This window comes from Dendrobates tinctorius, unplaced genomic scaffold, assembly GCF_039654945.1.
Source record: "Dendrobates tinctorius isolate UK_male_01 unplaced genomic scaffold, ASM3965494v1 ptg000031l, whole genome shotgun sequence".
In the NCBI taxonomy this organism is placed as follows: Eukaryota; Metazoa; Chordata; class Amphibia; order Anura; family Dendrobatidae; genus Dendrobates; species Dendrobates tinctorius.
This window is the reverse complement of record NW_027361699.1, coordinates 7,823,203-7,845,103: the sequence shown is the minus strand read 5'-3', so window position 1 is coordinate 7,845,103 and position 21,901 is coordinate 7,823,203. Positions and strand designations below refer to the sequence as shown.

Below are 21,901 nucleotides of genomic sequence, written 5' to 3'. Positions count from 1 at the left end.
TTAATGTACAGTATGTTAAGCAAAAAGCATGTGCACATGATATTTTTTTTAAGTGATTTTTGCCTTTTTGCCGAAAAACCTTCTCAAAAAGTATTAAAATTTCAAAAAGAATTAATATACACACAGCAATGTCAAAACGACTTGCTATGTCTGCGCTCAGTCGTTTGTAACTTCTTTTAACCACTTTAGGCTTTTAAAGAACTGACCTAGCCATTTTTCAGCTGGCTTGTGCTTGGTACCTGCCACTATTTTATATATATAATTTCTCCCAAAAAGTATGTTGGCTACAAACATGACAAGCAAGTCAACAGAAAAGATGTTTGAGTACAAAACACCGCCATCGTGTGCACATACCCTTTTATGGTCCTGAATTTTAGGATTTTGATGATTTGCCAAACAGTCGCATTTATTCATTTTTACGATAACATTATAATAATGTGCAGTACTTATGTGCTTTTTGAAGGATCACTAGTGCTTATTCAAAGACTGTAAACTTGCCACAGTAGCAGCAGCTAGATAGTTAAGTAGAAGGACCAGCTTTTCTTCATGCAGCCTATGTTGCAGACATATTCTAGACTTTAGTAAGTCAGCATCATTATCAGTAGCCTCTCCTGTTACCGTTCTATGCATTTATTTTACTATGCAGTGAAATGATTAATGTTTCTAGTATAATATTTACAGCTTTGTGAAGCTAAAGAGATTTGTGAATGGGTCACCAGAAAAAAAAAGGCAGAGAGCCAGAGAGGTGAAATGAAGTCTCCTCCTAAAAAGCTGGAAATCCTCTTGACACCTCTTGTGCCAATTTGTCCCCATTACTGTCAGCAAACAAAAGTAACAAGTACAGCCAGACCACATCAAACAGAAGACTGGGCCCCTCCCGAGGGATTGCTTGAGAGCCACTGGTGTGTAAAGCCATGGCTGAGGCCTACTTGTCAGCTGTAACCACAAAAGATTCAGAGGGAAAACAGTGACACCAGCAAACAAAGGGAGAGTTCAAATGGCTGCCGGGCGTCCCTTGACCCAGACGGCTGTAGAAGTCACGGGATTCAGGTAGCAAACTTGGCCTGGGCTGTCCGGTTACTGCCCTCGTTAATGAATTGTTTTAACAAATCAGCTCTGGTCAATTAAACCTAACACTAAGAATTGCATTACTCAGCAGGGGTCCCTGACATTACAGGCAGAAGCAGAGACAAAACACATAAAACAAGTGGTTCTTTTTTTCTTCATTTTTTTTTTACAGTGGCAGGACAAATTTATAGTGGTTTGTGCAGCATGTGCTTAAGGGTTCAAAAATCAGACAATCATCCTCAAATCTGAACAATTTGTTTCGCTTTTCGCTTGGAATACTTTTAAAGCTGGCTGAACGGCACCTAAAAACAACAGTAGGTTGGAAATTACTGCTGGAAACAATTAATTTGGGTGTTTTTAAAGCTCAACCACAAACCAAAGTTGAAAATGAATTCAGAATTTCAATAGGCCTAGCTGTTTATTCTGGAGCACTGCTGCTGTCTTCAAGGCTCTGTGTGACTGAAAAGCCTTTAACCCATTCAGCCGCTCTCCATGTCAGAGAAAACAATGAACATGGCTCATGTAAAAAGTGAAAGGAAATCATTTCAAACTTCTATTTATTCATATTGCAAGCGGAAAGCCAGTATAAATGTTTATCAAAAGCCCACCATGCTGTGCTGCACTACAACATGCCCAATGGTCCTTAAGATGACCATTAACCATATAAGCAGGAAGCTTTCCTATTGGCTGTAACGGGTGCTTGATTGGTTGTATCTCCTATAAAGCTTGGTTTCCATTGATCAGTTGCATCAGGATCAGTCTTCTTACACCTTAACTGATTACGGTGAGTGTTAAAACTGTTGTGGGCATGCTTTTTAACAGCTTATACAGCACAAAAAAGAGCCAGATGCAGTGATTTTTAATCCAGCTCCTCTGAGGGCATGGTGACGTGAATGATAACCTAGTAAACTATGGATCAGTTCTTACATCAGTTTCCCTCTGGGGTGTTACTATAGCACCAGGGAGAAAAAAGATTGGACATATAGGTGGAAATAAGCCTTTAATGAACTTGATTGTGCTAACATTTGATCAGCTATCAAGCAAAAAGGAAACAAAATCAACAAATAATGGAAGTAGGTCTTGCGACGGGGGAGAACTGCCCACAATTTAATGATGCAAAAGTCTTTAAATGGATACCATTTCACCTGGTCATACTTGCCAGACCTCCATCAAATCTATGAAAAAAGTGTTTAAGAAAAATGCAAACCGAGCACTTTTGTATCAACAGGTATTTATGGCTTGAAAGGGTTAATGGACACTGTTACAATATATTACTTGTAGGGCAAAAATAAACTGTGCTGACTCTCTTGATCCAAGTCACGTAATTCATCTACATATGCGGAAACTTACGACTTTCAGAATTTTCGGTTTTGGCTACAATATTTCAGTATATCTCGGTACCAAATTAAAAAGGACCAAAAAATCAACTAGTAAAAAGGAATCGACAGCTTACCTTCTAGTGTTATAGAAATTTGGAAGTATATATTGCATTGAGTATGGGTGCTGACTTAATATATTTTATATAAGGTATTTATTATTTGGAGACCCGATTTGGGCCCTTGGCTTCATATTATACCAGTGCTGATCTAAGTGGGCAGGCTTTATTTTGTATTCCTCGGAAAGCATATATTAAAAATAATCAATGAGAAGAGCTTTGTTACGTTAGATTTCTTTAGTTATCTGCTCAACAGGTGTTGAAGGCATGCTGTAAAATATTAGCACACCAATGATGTATAATGGCTTTACTATTGATATGCTGCTCGCTGGTTTAACCCCTTCATGACCCAGCCTATTTTGACCTTAATGACCTGGCCATTTTTTGCAATTCTGACCAGTGTCCCTTTATGAGGTAATAACTCAGGAACGCTTCAAAGCATCCTAGCGATTCTGAGAATGTTTTTTCGTGACATATTGGGCTTCATGTTAGTGGTAAATTTAGGTCGATAATTTTTGAGTTTATTTATGAAAAAATCAGAAATTTGGCAAAAATTTAGAAAATTTCGCAATTTTCAAATTTTGAATTTTTATTCTGTTAAACCAGAGAGTTATGTGACACAAAGTGGTTACTAAATAACATTTCCCACATGTCTACTTTACATCAGCACAATTTTGGAAACAATTTTTTTTTTTGTTAGGAAGTTATAAGGGTTAAAAGTTGACCAGCGATTTCTCATTTTAACAACAAAATTTACAGAACCATTTTTTTTAAGGAACACCTCACATTTGAAGTCACTTTGAAGGGTCTATATGGCAGAAAATACCCAAAAGTGACACCATTCTAAAAACTGCACCCCTCAAGATACTCAAAACTACATTCAAGAAGATTATTATCCCTTCAGGTGTTTCACAGGAACTAAAGCAACGTGGAAAGAAAAAATGGACATTTTAATTTTTACAACAAAAATTTTCTTTTAGCATCAATTTTTTCATTTTCACATGAGCAACAGGATAAAATGGATACCAAAATTTGTTGGGAAATTTCTCCTGAGTACACCGATACCTCATATGTGGTCATAGACCACTGTTTGGGCACATGGCAGGGTTCGGAAGGGAAGGAGCGCTATTTGACTTTTTGAATGGAAAATTAGCTCCAATCGTTATCGGACACCATGTCGCGTTTGGAGAGCCCCTGTGTGCCTAAACAGTGAAATCCCCCCACAAGTAACACCATTTTGGAAACTAGACCCCTTATGGAACTTATCTAGATGTGTGGTGAGCACTTTGAACCCCCAGGTGCTTCACAGAAGTTTATAACGCAGAGCAGTGAAAATTAAAAATCATTTTTTTTCCTCAAAAATGATTTTTTAGCACGCTATTTTTTATTTTCACAAGGGTAACAGGAGAAACTGGACCACAAAAGTTGTTGTGCAATTTGTTCTGAGTACACCGATACCCCATATGTGGGGGGGGGAACCAATGTTTGGGCGCACGGCAGGGCTCAGAAGGGAAGGAGCGCCATTTGACTTTTTGAAATGAAAATTACCTCTAATCGTTAGCGGACACCATGTCGTGTTTGGAGAGCCCCTGTGTGCCTAAACATTGGAGCACCCCCACAAATGACCCGATTTTGGAAACTAGACCCCCTAAGGAACTTATATAGATGCATAGTGAACACTTTGAACCCTCAAGTGCTTCACAAAAGATTATAACGCAGTGCCGTGAAAATAAAAAATATTTTTTCCTCAAAAAATTTTTCAGTGCGCATTTTTTTAATTTTAACAAGGGTACCAGGAGAAACTGGACCCCAAAAGTTGTTGTCCAGTTTGTCCTGAGTACGCTGGTACCCCATATGTGGGGGGGGGGACCACTGTTTGGGCACTCGTCGGGGCTCGGAAGAGAAGTAGTGACATTTTGAAATGCTGACTTTGATGGAATGGTCTGCGGGCATCATGTTACATTTGCAGAGCCCCTGATGCACCTAAACTGTGGAAACTCCCCACAAATGACCCCATTCTGGAAACAAGACCCCCTAAGGAACTTATCTAGATGTGTGGTGAGCACCTTGAACCCCTAAGTGCTTCACAGAAGTTTATAACGCAGAGCCGTGAAAACAAAAAATCATTTTTTTTCCTTAAAAAAAATGATTTTTTAGCTCGCAAATTTTTATTTTCACAAGGATAACAGGAGAAATTGGACACCAAAAGTTGTTGTCCAGTTTGTCCTGAGTACGCTGATACCCCATATGTGGGGGGAACCATTGTTTGGGCGCACGTAAGGGCTGAGAATGGAATTAGTGACGTTTTGAAATGCAGACTTTGATGGAAAGGTCTGCGGTCGTCGTTACGTTTGCAGAGCCCCTGATGTGTCTAAACAGTAGAAACCCCCCACAAGTGACCCCATTTGGAAACTAGACCTTCCAAGGAACCTATCTAGATGTCTGGTGAGCACTTTGAACCCCCAAGTGCTTCACAGAAGTTTATAACGCAGAGATGTGAAAATAAAAAAATCATTATTTTTCCACAAAAATAATATTTTAACCCCCAATTTTTTATTTTCCCAAGGGTAACAGGAGAAATTAGACCACCAAAGTTGTTGTGCAATTTTTCCTGAGTACGCTGATTTCCATATGTTGGGGTAAACCACTGTTTGGGCACACATCGGGGCTTGGAAGGGAGGGAGCACCGTTTGACTTTTTGAACGCAAAATTGGCTGGAATCAATGGTTGCACCATGTCGCGTTTGGAGACCCCCTGATGTGCCTAAACAGTGGAAACCCCTCAATTCTAACTCCAACCCTAACCCCAACACACCCCTAACCACAGCCCTAACCAACACATCCCTAACCCTAATCCCAACCCTAACCATAACCCTAACCCCAACACACCCCTAACCCTAGCCCTAACCCTAATTCCAACCCTAACCCTAATTCCAACCTAAACCTAGTTCTAACCCTAACCCTAATTCCAACCTTAACCCTAATTCCACTCTAACCCTAATTCCAACCCTAACCCTATTTCCAACCCTAACCCTAATGGAAAAATAAAAATAATTTCTTTATTTTATTAGTTGTTCCTGCCTATGGGGGTGATAAACGGGGGGTTTATTTACTTTTCATTCTATTTTGATCACTGTGATAAACTCTCACAGTGATTAAAATAGAATGAATGAATCTGCAACCGGCGGGCGCACTGCGCATGCGCCCACCATTTTCCAAGATGGCGGCGCCCATGAAGCAAGACCGCGGGACACCGGGAGCAGGAGAGGGACATCGGAGGTACCGGGGGGTGAGGGGGGGGTCGGCAGGTGGGGGGAGCCTAGAGAAGGGGGAGGGGAGCAGATGATGACGGTGGCACATTGCCGCCGTCAGTCGGTATCGGGGGCCGATCGGCCCCGTGAGTCGTGGGGGGGGGGGGGGTCGGATCACGGTCTCCAGCCATGTCCGATGCTACTGCAGCATCGGCCATGGCTGGATTGTAATATTTCATCAATTTTCATTGATGAAATATTACTATCGCTGTGATTGGCTGTTTCACTTTTAACAGCCAATCAGAGCGATCGTAGCCACGTAGGGGCGAAGCCACGCCCCCTATGGTGAAGAACAAAGCCCCCTGTATCTGCGGGTCAGGTGACCTTTCAGTGACCCCGGTCACCCGACCCGCAGGGGGGGCTTTAAAGTCGTGACGCTACATAGGCGTCATGGGTCGTTTTGGCACGACTTTTCATAACGCCTATGTGGCGTCAAAGGTCGTGAAGGGGTTAATCACATCCAGAAAACTGCTGCTGACTCAATGTGAATCAAAAGGGAAGGAGCTACCAACTGTAGAAAACATGGCATCTGATAATAAAATAAATCAGTAACATGCACTTAATAGGGTTTTACACTCCACTGTAGTGGGCAGTTTTGTGACTGTAGTACAAAGCAAATTAAAAGGAAAAAATACAGCAGTATACTGATTTCACAAAGGTGGCAAAAGTAATGCTTTTATGCTGCCAACACATACTGGGCTTTTACATAATACCATAAGTTACATGTTAAGGTAACAGCCACTAGCTTTTCCTTACGCCTGTTTCACACTTACGCTTTTTCTGTCAGTTGTAATCCGTGAAAAAGGCGGAGAAAAGATCCGTGTCCGTTGAGATACTAACGGGTGCCATCGGACCGTTGTTTTGATGGATCTGCCGAAGTCTGCATTTTAAAGGAACCTCAGCCTGGGGAAAAAGGAGAGAGAGAGAGAGAGAATTTTCGCCGCTCCCCGGAACGGCATTTCATAGTTAAAATGCTTCCCAGCGTGAAGCTTCCGGCCATGCGCACAGCAAATTAGCGGACCGTCAAAGAAAAAAAACGTTGCAGTGTCCGTCCCATCCGCCCGGGTGACGCTGAAATCTTGGCGGATCCGTCAAAAAACGGGTGGGACGGACGAACGTCAGTCAAGATCCGCCACTAATGTAAGTCTATGGGGGAAAAAAAACAGATCCGCCCATTTTTTGGTGGATCCGTTTTTTTCAAAAATTGGCGGATTTTGACTGATGTCTAAAAGCGGAAGTGTGAAACAGGCCTTAGTATGTATCATCTATTAACTTTACTCACTTAGATAGCACTATCATATTCCACAGCACTTTATAGGCATTATCATCACTGTCCCCATTGATAAATTTCCTATCAGGATGTGTTTGGAGCGTAGGAGGAATCCCACACAAACTGCTTGGTTAGAGTTAAACCCTGGACCCCAATGCTGCATTGCTACAGTAATAACCACTGAGCCACCATGCTGACCAACAGTACAAACACAGCAATGACATCTGAAGATGAAAGTAGATTCCATAATTAAACCATTAGGACATGATTTGCTGCTTGCAGGCATTCATTAAACCTATCCATTGTGCAATGTTAATGATGAAATAAAAAGTAGAGCTATCATCTATCTCCATTGAATTTCCATGTATTACACCAATAAAGATGACTCCCTTGTTTCTAATGTGAACTTATACCTTACTTTATAGTTAATATAGTTTTCTGAAAAAAAAAAAACAAACCAAATGGTGTCCTAAAACAAGATGATAAAAGCGCAGAAAGGACGGTTATACAGAAGTAGCAGTGTTTAGGGTTTTCCTTAACAAGCAAGCAATATAAAAAGTATTTCCAGTACACTTGAGCAGCAACAGACAGCGGGATGAGAATATGCCTCATATTAACCCTATGTAACTCCTTTTCCTTTCACCACCCTAGCTTCCTGGTTAGAAATTGGATTTTTTTCTCTTTAGAGTGTACTAATTATGTAGAATTAGGATAAATCCATCCATGCTACCCAATGTGCTGGTGAAAAAATACCAGCCATAAAATATAGTGAATTATTCTTTTATTTATTATGCCGTATTTCAAGCTGATTCCTTTTTTTGGGAGCTGGAAGCCACAATATGCAGGCAGCTAACAGCTTTCTATTCCCTAGTAAGAAGCGGGTGCCAGGCTACCCTTAATGACAGCTGAGCCCTGTGTGTCTCACAGTTGCCACTCAGTCTGCCACATGGCCCTCAGAGCATAGGGGATGAGAAGAGTCTTTGCAATTCTCCAGGAAAGAAAATCCCAAATACTCCAACCTCACCTCGTAGGATTTCAATATTTAAGACCTGGCTTTCGGCTTCATCTATTGATTTATTGATCTGTCGCCAACCTGTGTATAGGAAAATTCTAGCGTCATCTACTGATTTATTGATCTGTCGCCAACCCAACTTGTGTATAGGAAAATTCTAGCGTGCATTGTTCAGCGAAATCACACTATAGGTGACATAATTTTCAGGGAAATTATTCTATTGTTACTATGCTTTGTGGAGTCGCATGAGATCTTATTTTATAAATATTAGAAATAATATACATCCATGATGCATTGAACGCATTCTCAGGATATAAAGGTTTTGTGATGTGTCTCCGTCTGTCCCTTCTCACAGATCCCTCCTGAGAACTAAGATCCTCACCTACTGTCACCATCTGGACCATGCATAGTATTGTGCAACCATACAAATGCTACCCTCCAATCTGAACATGCTGAAAAACACACACAAGAGATACGCCTGACAAGCAGAAGCAGAAAATGAGCTTCATATGCTATGATCCATCCTATAGCAATATATGACATTTCTTTTGTCCGATTCCTTATATATGACGCAATGCATGTCTTTTCATATATGACAGCAGCACCTAACATACCTGCAAACGTGCGTTATTTAGATATTTCCAGTACTTTCCAATGTTATAACGGATCGAGGATTAATAGCGCTATTTGTGTAACACTTTAGATTTTTGCATCATAAATGAATGACACCTTTATAAAATGCAGGACACATCCAGGAGGACAGGCTATAGTACATTATTACCTTTATTCTAAGAGTACAAGGTCACTTCATTTCTTCATACATATCTGAACATTTAGGGACAGTCAAATTTCTCCACATCTGGGATAAAACACAAGATACTTAAAAAAAGTGGAGTACTATCTTTCTGTACTATTTAAATTATGTTCCTTTCCTTCCATGATATGACATATGAGAAGTTATAAGCCGGGGTCTAGGACAGCTAGGTAGGTCTAACACAGCTAGGCTTCGTCTTCATCTTTGTATGTATGCCCCTTAGGTACATACTCATTAAAATGCCTTTTATGTGTAATGTACTTCTTTTTCTCAATGTCTGACTTTTTGCTTCATTTGATAATGTGAAAATCATTAATCAATGTCAGGTTACAAGGCGAGTGCATATATCCCTGCTGGGAACTTTGTACAACACTTATCTACATTTTTATATGATCAAGCACAATTGTGGTATCATTTCCATTATTACACACCAAACACATTTATACTTTACAACCAATCTCTAGCCCTGCTGCTGCGAACTGAACTGCTCGGCCCAGCTTTTTTCAGTCAGATGAACTTCAAGACATCACAGCACATTACTGTTTCTAATAATACATTTAATTACCGAGACCAGAAATGCTATAGTATTAGCAGTCATATATATTATATAATATATATATATATATATATATATATATATACATACATACTAGGCACACACATCAGACACATGTACATTCACACAGACAAAGAGGCATTGAAAGCCGTGGTTTTCTCTGAAACAAACACGTAAAGCAGCTTTCATTCTGTGATTGTCAAAAACTTTACAATTTGCCCACTGCATTGCGGATGCCAACCAACGAATCAAAGGCATTCAGAGTCGAGACAAAGAGGAACTGATGCCAACCTCGGTGCCAGTGGCAACCATTATTGGCATCATGCAGATTCTCTGCCTTTTTTTTTTCTAATCTTGGCACTTGACAACCAAAATGGCGGATCTCAAAGCAGCAGTCCACAGAAGAAGGAGAAAAAAAAGAATGTATAAAATATATGAAAAGAAATGCCTGTCAGAATGACAATAAGAAGTCCAGATAAAGATGTCTACAGCAAGTGCAGCGACTGAATGCGTGATGCTATTACTACATGTTATCCATGATTTTATTCCCTTCAGTTATCTTGGACACATGGATCTGTTTTTTATGGTATTTTTTATTCTATTTGCAGATTGTCCACTATAAACACACACTCGTTCCTCCTAAATACTCAAATCCAGCAATAAAGAGAGAGGACTAGGAAATTCTGTCTGCAGAAACATCCAGCAAATAAATAGTTAAAAAGCACAAGAGAGTATATAGCAAAGTGCATTTAAAACTGATGTAGCAAAAGTAAAAATGATGCAATCACTATATCTATAGTGTGTCTGTGTACAATACAAAATATCATAAATCTGATAATATTTGGGGAAATAACAAGAGATTAAACACAGTTTATTGACTTTGCCATGTCTGGAAATTGTCAATATATTGAAGCATCGCTCAAGACTGCAATGCGGATGCCAACCAGCGAATCACAGGCCTTCTGAGCAAAACAAAGAGGGGCTCATGCCAATCCTAATGCCACTGCCAACCAACACTGGCATTCGAGCTACCCATCCTCTTTTTGTGCATGGCATCTAAAAAAAAAAAACACATTCTCCTCGTCATCTAGTTTGAATGTACTGGTTTAACCACGCTTCTTCATTAGCAACATACAAATTCTAACATTTACTACATGCGCAAAACGTATAAAAATATAGGAAGATACAAAGATAGATAGATAGATAGATAGATAGATAGATAGATAGATAGATAGATAGATAGATAATCCCTGCAAGTACATTTCATACTTATCTATCATCCACCTATGAAAACACAATTTAGGTGTTGTACTCCCAAATGAGACAGCTTCCATGTGAAGTAATAAGCTTCCACTTTGATTTCCATTAGTGTGCTTGGCAGATTAGTCAACATTTTCTTGACATTCTACTTTCAGTTTAGGAAAGGTCAGGTCGTTATTTTGCAAATAGCATTTCCAAATATTTTCAGTCAAATACTAGGTTTGAGAAATAAAACATGAAACAACCAGAGGAAGGGTGAAAAAAAAATTCTGACGCTTTAACTCTTTATGAAACTATCTGCTGTCACCGCAATCCCCCTCACAACTCAGCATTCCAATAATAGGTCCTAATCATATTGGCAGAATCCACATATTGGTATATTTGTTTGATAGTAACTGGGAAATATTACAGGATTACATGTGTAGTAATCAACCATGACTATAAAGATCTTATGGTGATGTCTAGGAGGCATTTATACACATCTACCAACTTGAAATCCCAGCATAGAGAAAGTTTTATTACAAAAACCTTCTTTGATTACAATGAGAAAGCCCAGACCTGCAATTAATAGGTCAACGGCTCTTCAAAAGATGATATCTTCACTGTGAAATACTATTAAATAAAAATAAGAAGAGATTTGGGAAATAGGTTTAAATGAACCATATTGAAATTCCACTACTGTGCTAAAATTGCTCCCGATTGGGATTTTAAGGCAAAGTGAATAAAGTTACCCAGCTTCTTCATAAGGCTGTCCTTTTGTTAAATGTTGCTTTTTTCATTTCTATGCACCAGGATGAAGTACATTTTCTTTTCTATCTCAGGCTCTACCTGAAGCCGATATCATGTGTGTATATCTTTATTTGTCCAGGCACTGTCTATCTGCATTTCTCTAGGACAGCTGTACTGATACCAGGCACTATAAATACCCCTTACAGCCTGGAAGTAGAAGAGTTGACTATCTAATTGATTCTGTCTTCTGAGGCGCCCATAGAATAATAGGTCTACAGGACAGAACTGGTCTATTAATGCCCAACTTACTACATAAAAGAGCAGCTCCTCTAGGAGGGAAATACTGTTACTGCTACCTGCAGCTAAGGACAAGGAGCAGTAAGGTACAGTTGTGAATCACTAGGGTCATCTGAGGACCCTTCCACCTCAGTGTTTTGTGAAACAGTGGACAGGAAGTATGCTCATTGCAGACACATAAGTCCTTTTTCAGTGAAAGGGATTATTAAACATATAAAAATGAAGTTTTTCCCTGTAAATATGTGCCAGTATAGAATACACAAGTCATTTGTCAAATGATTAAGAAGAAAGCTTCAAGAGACTCATTAACACGCTAATAGGAACATTCATTTAGGTGTGAAAAATCACTGTGGGGCGTGCTATCGGAGTATACTATCTAAGCTTTGGAGGAGTCATGTCACAGTCAGGGCTATGTCTGAAGTCCACACAGTACAACTGGACCATTTCCTATGACAAGATCTTGAAGTGAAAAGGTGAAAAGAAGAGGACTAACACTGACTGAACTCTACTACTCAGGGGCCTTTTACACGAGTTTAAAAGGCTTACTTCTTCCAATGTACATTCGCAATCATCGCCCAGTGTAAACATGGCTAAGCGATCAAACGATAATTCGTTCATTTTTTATGCTGACATGAAAAAATTATCTCTTAGGATGTGCTGCCGACAATAGTGTAAACTGTATGAGAGGAGAAAGGAAATAAACAATCGCATGATCATAATTATTAAAACAGAAATGCAGCATAAAAGTGAAAGAAGCTATTTAAAACAGAGAAGCAGAGCGAGAACTAAAGAGTATCCAAGAGTCGGACATGGCCAAATGGATAGAAGCAAATCAAATAAGTGCAAGCAAGTTACCCCCAATTGTTACTAGTCTATGGCGCTTATATTGGCAACTTATATGGCCTTGTAACAGGAACCCCCAAATATGCTCTTATAAGTGAATTACAGAAATGTATCCTTTCTGGTCATCTCTGGCCTCCATACTCTTACTAGCTTATTTTTTCCATATATTTAATGCCACTACCACAACATAATAATGAATGCACTGCATTATCAGACAGTAATGTCAAGTCAAGGAGTTCAATGTGTACTAAATAGGAGGAGTAACAGGTTTTGTTTCATAGCTTAAGAAAGGCATTACGTGGAATATCGTACAGGACACTGGGAATTAAAGGGGCATTTACTGTTCATTTATTGGCAAGAACTAAAGCAATCTAACTACCGTAATTGGAAAAGAGCAACCTTCCTAGGGAAACTGTGAAAAGTAATTTCCACAGTTTGACCCACAAAACGTTAAAAAGTGTACTGGATTCAAATGGAGAATGTGCATCTCCAGCAAGGCCTTCCAATCATGTATCTTGGTAGGTCTGGTTAAAAATGCCTAAGGCAGGGGAGAACACAAGCCCCGCTAACCTAGGCCATATCTACATTTAAGCACAATTTTGCCTGCATTACCCATACCCTGTGCATGTTTCTACATATATACCACATATATGGCACCATATCTTCTCTCCATGTCGTACAACTCCAAACATAATTTGTATCACATATATACAGTATGTGTGTGTGTTGAAATAAGTGGTATTTCAGTAGATATCGTAGAAACATTAATGGTACATAGAAAAATCATACTTACATTACCCAAATATAGACTGTGACCTTTGAAACTGTCAAAAGGATCAAATAGTTGGGGAAGAAAGAACTTACCTTGGTCCTGTACATAGTACGCCAGGAACAAATCAAGCTCCTTGACCGATACAGTTATATGGTGTGGTTGGACGCAAAGTGCTGGGTTGGTGCAGTGTGGTGATTTGACTAGCCGCTCCCCATCCGTACTTTCCAGGGGGATGCCTTTGAAGAGGATGACCATGACCAGATCCAAACGCCAGACCTTGTCGGCCTGCCGTAGGCAATCAATCCTCCGGATCTTGCCCTTCTGGTCTGGGTTTGATAGCACACAGCAGGGGTGCTTCTTCCCTGTCACGGTGAGCACAAAATCCTCCCGGTACTCCTGGCGGATATCTTTGCGCAGCTTGGCTAAAAGCCTGGATGCCCATTTCTGCTTGATTTCTGGCTTCTCGCTCAACAACTCATCCTTGACTGCTCTCTCCTCATCTTTCGACATTCGCTTTTCGTGTTTTTTGAAGTACTTGCGCTTACGGGCTTGGAGATTGAACCATGTATAGGCAATTGCACGGACATGTGGAAGAAGTGCCTCAATGAATGGATGGAACTCATCCTAAAAAGATAAAAAAAAGAAATGGAAAATTAGATCAAGCAATTGTGAAGGAATTATTGAAACATGATAAAACAAAAAAAAAGTAATCTTACACAAAAAATATACAATTCAAAATATCTGATCCCCTCTACATTTCAAATATGGATGTAATTACAGAGGCCATATAATACAGATGACTTTACTTTAAATATAACCAATAGTGTCCTGTACAAAACATTCTAGAAGAGAAAACAACACATTCAGCCAAACATTTAAGGCTTTCTTTCCATCATCACGCTGACATGAAGCAGTACCATTTTCAATGACTGGATCTTTTTTTTCCCAAACAGAACACTATACAGTTAAAATCGTAAACTAAATTTTCAGTAGATAACAGTGGATGCCACAGTTCATTTCTCCTCTCGGTGGCACAGGGAAACAAAGCAAAGCTACCAGCTCTGTGCAGTACCACTCAGTTCCCACGTTCAGAGCATGCTCTCAGCAAGACACTGCTATTGGCATAGCGAGCATGCGCTATTAAAGTTCATCCAATTTCTTATCTGGAGAGACAGGAATTCCTGCACTAGAATACACCAGTCCAATGACAAGGCTACCAAAGAATGGGTGTTGCAGCAGATTAATATATCAAGGTAGATTTTGTGCACATTTTAATAGTAATACTATGCTAACATAATATTAGCATTCAAATACTTTTCATAAGGAAAAATTACAGTTTTCTACAGATGAAAAAGATGACCAAAGTGTCCAATAAGACTGAATTAACAAAAGTGATCTCTCAATAAGCACCCGAGGTAATTGGTAATTTAATATCACTCCTTGGACCCCATGGGATTGAATTCTAGTCATGTATTCATAAGTAGCAAAGCGTAAAGTGCATGGGGAATACTTTTACAAATACTATTTCAATTGAACACTCCACTATGTACAAAAAGCGTTCCCCCTAGACTACTTTAGGCGTCAGTAAAATAAGTAATAAGTGTGTATACACACTTAGAAGAAACAGACTCAGACTATCATTGAACGGATATGTAGCACAGCTCACAAGTATGCATATGCACAGATCATAACCTGAAAACCATAGTGGGAGATAGTGATAGTGTTAAGGTGAAAATAGGCTTTTTGGTGTGCTGTTCCATATATCTATGCAGTCATATGCATCGCACTGCATATAAGAGGATTTCTGCCCCCTCCACAACAGAATCAGTTCTAAATCTATCACAAGTAGACAATGAAAAACGGCAACTTGGCATGCAGCTGGCATTCACGGCATGCTCCTACATTATGAGGGCACCACTGGACAAGCAAGGAATTTGTGCAAACCATGCATTTCACTTTTTTTATAACGAAACTACACCATCATGTTGTTGAAATCAAAACATATTGTAATCTCACTATAATGGCCATGTCAACCAATGTGTGTTAATCAGCTCAGTGAAACAATCTATAAACCAATTAAATGTGTCTAAACTATGTACTTGGGACTGGGATATTAGGTTGTACACATACCTACCCTAACCGGGATAGCAGAAAGAAAAGCTTCAGCTAAACTTTATTTAAGCGGCTGCAAGCATACATTTCAATACAACGGCTGTAACATAAAAAAAAAACTTTTATAGTGTGCAGGTAATATGTGTCACACATTCCTATTCTACATTCGAAACAAGAAAGAACAAATATGCGTCCTATAATATATATAAATAAATAATGGCATACGCTATAGCAGCTGTTAAAAAAGACTTGATCATTTCCTCAGTACACAACATTGTGAGTTATAGATAACCTAGTGACAAAACGTATAATTGGCGGAGTAAGGTTGGACTTGATGGACCTAGGTCTTTCTTCAACCTATGTAACATATATATATATATATATATAAAATTTGTTTTTACATATACAATAGCACCTTTAATTGTTCAGTTTTAATGGTGACTATAAACTGTGGCTTGACTGCTTTTCAGTGGCCTCATAGAAACTCTAAATGAAATGCTGGGGAATCATCATGATGAAAAATATAAATATAATATTTATATATATCAAAATGCAAAAGCACAAAACATTAGCCATCAAGACAGTGTATATATATATTTTGCTAGGTTTTATTCTTGACTAGGCCAAAGAAGGAGTTAAACTACAATCTGTTCTTTGTGTGGGAAGGCAGCAGTTTCAGCGAGCAGCCTGCTGCCCACGGTAAGGCTGCCCTAACATCCAACTCCTTTTCTGTCCTGCCTTTTTATCTAAACTACTTATATAACATTTCAGAAAAAGTTTTTACTTTGGACAAAAAGAAAAACCCTAATAAATTCATTCTGAAAATTGTACTAACACTGAAAAGAAATATACAGATTTACAATCCTGGTGGGTGTGCAGAGACTGTTTAAAAAGATAGATAGATAGATAGATAGATAGATAGATAGATAGATAGATAGATAGATAGATAGATAGATAGATAGATAGATAGATCCTGCAAATACATTTCATAGTTATGTATCATCCAAGCTGAAAATTTTACATGTACATAACAGTGTTGCATCGAAAATCAACTATGCAAAGTGATTATCCCAACCAGTTATAAAAACTCCAAAAATACAGGCAATAAAAGCAATCACTGCTCGATATCAGCAAGAAAAAGTAAATACTTCTTAATAATGATTGCATAATATAAATGAATATATATGAAACAATGCAAGGCAGCAGAAATACAGCACAGCCCTGGTACGCATTACTTTCCTTTATAATTTAACTTTCTCTCCATGTATGATAGTTTTATATATCTATCTATATATATATATATATACATATATATATATATATATATATATATATACACAATTAGGCTAGAAGACAGTGTTTACCCAGCTACAGGTCTAAAATATAATATTGCAAAGCATAAAATACCACAAACATGCAAAGTTACCATATAGCTGCCTAATCAATGCGTTTCCAAGCACGCTACAATCTACGTATATTTCCACTATACAGCGAACATCATTAACAGATTCTTTCTGCATCTGGATTGTTTTCATAGGTACCGCTCGCCAAAAAAATGGACCTCATAAAACTTATCCTAAATGGAGAACTGAAATAAAACTTTACAGGGCCTTCTGCAAAATGTAAAAGGCATTGCATTGGCATTGTTAAGTCTCCAATAAGTGTTCATGTAAACTAAACTATAGCTATATTTCTATTTGGCACCTTGAAAAAACATTTATTTCCCCACCTTCAGCATTTTTTAAACAGTTTTTAGAAATGAAGGTGACATACATTTGCCATTCACTTTAATATATTGTATAAAACTGGTAACGTTGTATTTTGTATTGTAATGCAATGACAGATTCCGATGGTCTGTGAAAGAGTTAGCAAATGAACATCAAGTGCACCCAAATGTAATGATGTAACACTATGCTAAGTACTGACAAAATCAGGGCAAAACCAAATATTCAAGCTCAGACTGATTTCATTAATGTCACGCTGGCATAACAATCATTAGACAGAAACATCCAAAGCTGACAGATTTCTTTCATATAATGTGGTCACATTTGTGAGATAAAATCTATTTTTACAAATTAAGTGAAACAACTTCCAAATTGTGGAGAGCAGCTCGACACTTCTGACAGCTACAGCCATATACTCTGACTACCTATCCTATATCATGCCAGGAAACGTCTGAGCTAGTCAGTGGCTAACATAAAAAACGTAAAAAGTGACATACTTACAAAATTAACTGAAATGCCCAGTGAAAATCATATGGGCAAGTATACTGCACATGGGAAATAGGTACACTTTATAAAATAGCCTACATTTCTCTTAGCAATGAAGACATGCATTTTGTAACATTATTTAAGTAATATATAACTATATATATATATATATATCAATCATATACTTGACATATTTTCATAACATATTTGACATATATATATATAAAAGATTTATATATTTGCTACAATTATTTTGAATTCTAGAAAAAAAATTTAAAAAAATAGGCAGCTACATCAAAGATTTTAGTTTGTGCATGTATGTCAATTTTAGTAAATGAGTATGTATGTTATATATATATATCTCATATATTATATATATACACACACACACACATATACATATTTTATATATATATATATATATATATATATATATATATATATAAACACTTAGCAATACATTGTATTGTTTAGTGTTCCCATTATTTTTTGAGCAGTAAATAGTAAAATAAGAGAAGGAATAAAATCACGTAAAAGAAGTTGCACATGAGCCCAGTTGCAAATGTCCCTGGATCACGCTAGGCTACGGCCGTCCCATAAACGCTTCCTTATTAAACTCCATCTAGTCACTCAAACTTACATGCCAAACAAAATATAAACAGTACAAAAAAAGTGTGAGCCAAAAAAACTACAGGACGGCACCCAATCATTGGAACAAAAAAAGTCCCTATCATTGTCTTCATCTTCATTCACAATTTGCCAATCGGAATGTCTTAGCATGTTTTGCTTGCCTTATAGTTTATTTGCAGGTTTTACAAAATTATAAAAAGACTGAAAATTATTCTGGCGTTTTTTTTTGTTTTTTTTACTTACCTTGATTTTTCAAAGCTGCTGTAGGCCTAAATCAGAAATTGCCTAATTTCTAAAACGATCTACATGATTGATAGTAGTGATTTATTTTCAATGTATTGATGAAAAAAAATCCAATAGTTTTACATCCTAGTCATTTAGCCACAAGTAACACAGAGCATAAGAATTTTTACAGTAATTCTATGCGGAATACAATTTATAGGAACATTTAGACAAGAAATAGCTGAGGCCAATGAATTCTAGTATTAGGCAATTACACATTATATGCTACTATTTGTATCATATTCAACATATATAACAAGATAGATAGATAGAGAGATAGATAGATAGAGAGATAGATTACCTCTCATGAAAAGACAACTATGCCAATTTGTTACATACATGTTTTAGGGGATATGTATCAATATTTATTTCTATATATAACGTATACATACAGATATATAGAAATCCACAGATATATATATGTACATATGCATATACACCACACATATCGTATATATATAACATTCCTGAAGTGTGGGTGTATATATATAATATCTCCTCGCTGATTATGTGGCCGTGGCCTTTGCAGACATCCCAGGGCACGTGCATTGATTCTATAGGAAGCCCCTCGCACACACAGACCATGTGCTGGGATTCCTAGCCTGACATGCGATGATTAGATGGCGATAATGACAGGTCACAGTGACAGGACGAGATGGAGAACGACCCTAGCGCTGCACTGCCCGGATATCACAGACTTTGCCCATGGCAGCACATGGCACGGCGACACGGAAAAGTTTCCAGTCACCGCTCTACTTGCGCTTCCACTAACCGATCACCCCAAAACGTAGATGGGCCATTCCACCCACACCGGGAAAACGGGCAGACCCACAGCATAGGAAGGGCTCCAGCTTAGTTATGAGGAGAAATGGTTATTCGCCGTAATATGTATGTAACGCCATTGGGACGGGGCCGCTGCCTCCACATGGGATCATGTCCGGCTCCCTCACCTGCTGGGACATAGCCGGCACTGTACTCCGCTCCCTCACCTGCCGCACACATACGGTCCCCCCTCCCCTGCTGCCGGCACTGAGCCCCTCTCCCCGAGCCCGGTCCAGTAACATGCACGGTACCTGAGTCAGGCAGATAGGAGAATACATCATGGCTTGGCGGCACGGGTCCCCAGAGCGGTGTCCACGGAGAGCCTTCACCTATGCATTGTCCGCTGTCCCGGCAGCAGAATGGCAGGCTGCTGCTGGCCGTCCCCGGACTGTGGCGCTACTGTCCTGTGCCTGCCCTGTGAGCGGGCATCCCGCGCTGTGCCCACCGGGCAGCCTACAGAATGGATGGAGGAGCGCTCATGTCCCGCATACACTGCTCTCCTCTCCTCTCACTCCCTCTCTCTTCCGCTCTCTGCACCGGTTACACCCTCTGCACCGGTTCAGCTTTCCAAATCAGACTTAAGGATTTGTGATTTTTTTTCTTTTATTATTATTATTATTTAATGACACAATCATGGAGGAGACACACTCCTCCCCCTGGTGCGCCGTGTGCCGCTCTCCTATATGTCCCTCCGCCCCTTCACATGCCCACAACTTGCAGGGTACCGGCGCCCTGTTGGGAGAGGAGGGGTTAAATCATGGAGGGGGAGGAAGGCTGCCGCTGCCCCAGCGCGTCTTCCCTCACTCCTCGCCTCTCTCGCACTCAATCATTTCTTGCCTGACTTTCCTAAACTCGGGACGGGTTTATCGGTTGGCACAAGGTGGCACGCATGCCCTCATTACACTCCTGTAATTCACCACAGAGAGCACATGACATGTGCCAGGCGGCACAGGTCAGGTCACACAGAAAGTGACTGGAGCCTGGGTGGGCAGAGAAGGCCGCCTTATATACGCCGCGGGCCTCACCTCTGGCTTTCCCGCCCATTTGTCCTCCCTCTCTGCGGTTATCTGGGGTGAGGGGACCGGGTGTGGCTGGAGCTCACTTTCTTAACTCCTTGGGTACCTCATAAAATCTAGGGGTAAACAGATAGAAAAGTGCACGTAAGCCCTATGGGCAGTGAGGGCAGCACGTCAGCCAGCAGGGCACAAGGCTCAGTGCCACTGTGCGCCCATCATTCATGTATTGTGGCTTTTTCACCTCAGTGTGATGTTGGGGAATGCTGTGGTTACACAGCGCATTGCGGCTTTACAGACCGCGCTAGATGTGGCGCTCTTTGTGGGGTATTTTATATAACATTGCACTGTATAAACCACACACCAAAACCAATATGTCATTTCTATAAGTAGCAAAGCAAATCCCAAACTCCTAGGACATCAGGCCTGTACTCAGCCTCATTCATGTCCCCAAGGGTGATGGGCGTCATGGCTGAGGTAAATGACTGAGGGGCGTCATGGCTGAGGTAAATGAGGGGTGTCATGGCTGAGGTAAATGACTGAGGGATGTCATGGCTGAGGTAAATGACTGAGGGGCATCCTGGCTGAGGTAAATGACTGAGGGGCGTCCTGGCTGAGGTAAATGAGGGGCATCCTGGCTGAGGTAAATGACTGAGGAATGTCACGGCTGAGGTAAATGAGGGGCATCCTGGCTGAGGTAAATGACTGAGGGATGTCATGGCTGAGGTAAATGACTGAGGGGCATCCTGGCTGAGGTAAATGACTGAGGGGCGTCCTGGCTGAGGTAAATGACTGAGGGGCGTCCTGGCTGAGGCAAATGACTGAGGGGCGTCATGGCTGGGGTAAATGATTGAAGGGCGTCATGGCTGAGGTAAATGACTGAGGGGCGTCATGGCTGATGTAAATGACTGAGGGGCGTCATGGCTGAGGAAAATGACTGAGGGGTGTCATGGCTGAGGAAAATGACTGAGGGGCATCATGGCTGAGGAAAATGACTGAGGGGCATCATGGCTGAGGAAAATGACTGAGGGGTGTCATGGCTGAAGTAAATGACGGAGGGGCGTCATGGCTGAGGAAAATGACTGAGGGGCGTCATGGCTGAGGAAAATGACTGAGGGGTGTCATGGCTGAGTTAAATGACTGAGGGTCGTCATGGCTGAGGAAAATGACTGAGGGGCGTCATGGCTGAGAAAAATGACAGAGGGGCGTCATGGCTGAGGAAAATGACTGAGGGGCGTCATGGCTGAGGTAAATGACTGAGGGGCGTCATGGCTGAGGAAAATGACTTGGGACAGGTAACTTCTTTTTCCTACTCCTGTCACGCCATGTACATTTGGAGAGGGCACCCTTGCCAGCCCTATGCCCACATAGGTTCGCACAATATAATGTTAGTCTTCCTATAGAAAGTAAGATGTAGAACGGCCAAAATATCCGGACACAGCAGCAATAGTCTGTAGGTGACAATG

At 40.1% G+C, this 21,901-nt stretch overlaps 1 protein-coding gene across 5 annotated transcripts in view; it reads right to left on the bottom strand.

Annotated features, from left to right (window-relative positions):
* Positions 1-21,901, bottom strand: part of NFIB (nuclear factor I B) — a 314,972-nt gene that overhangs the window by 275,742 nt on the left and 17,329 nt on the right. Inside the window, exons 1-2 of one of the 5 annotated variants that reach the window (XM_073572171.1) lie at positions 19,674-20,261; positions 13,459-13,990 (exon numbers count right to left, since the gene is read on the bottom strand). In XM_073572171.1, the coding sequence (XP_073428272.1) occupies positions 13,459-13,990; positions 19,674-19,703 (562 nt within the window). In that variant the 5' untranslated portion in view covers positions 19,704-20,261. Of the gene's footprint in view, positions 1-13,458; positions 13,991-14,283; positions 14,470-19,673; positions 20,262-21,901 lie in introns of those variants that run through there. The other 4 variants (XM_073572166.1, XM_073572169.1, XM_073572168.1 and 1 more) reach the window with 4 other exon arrangements.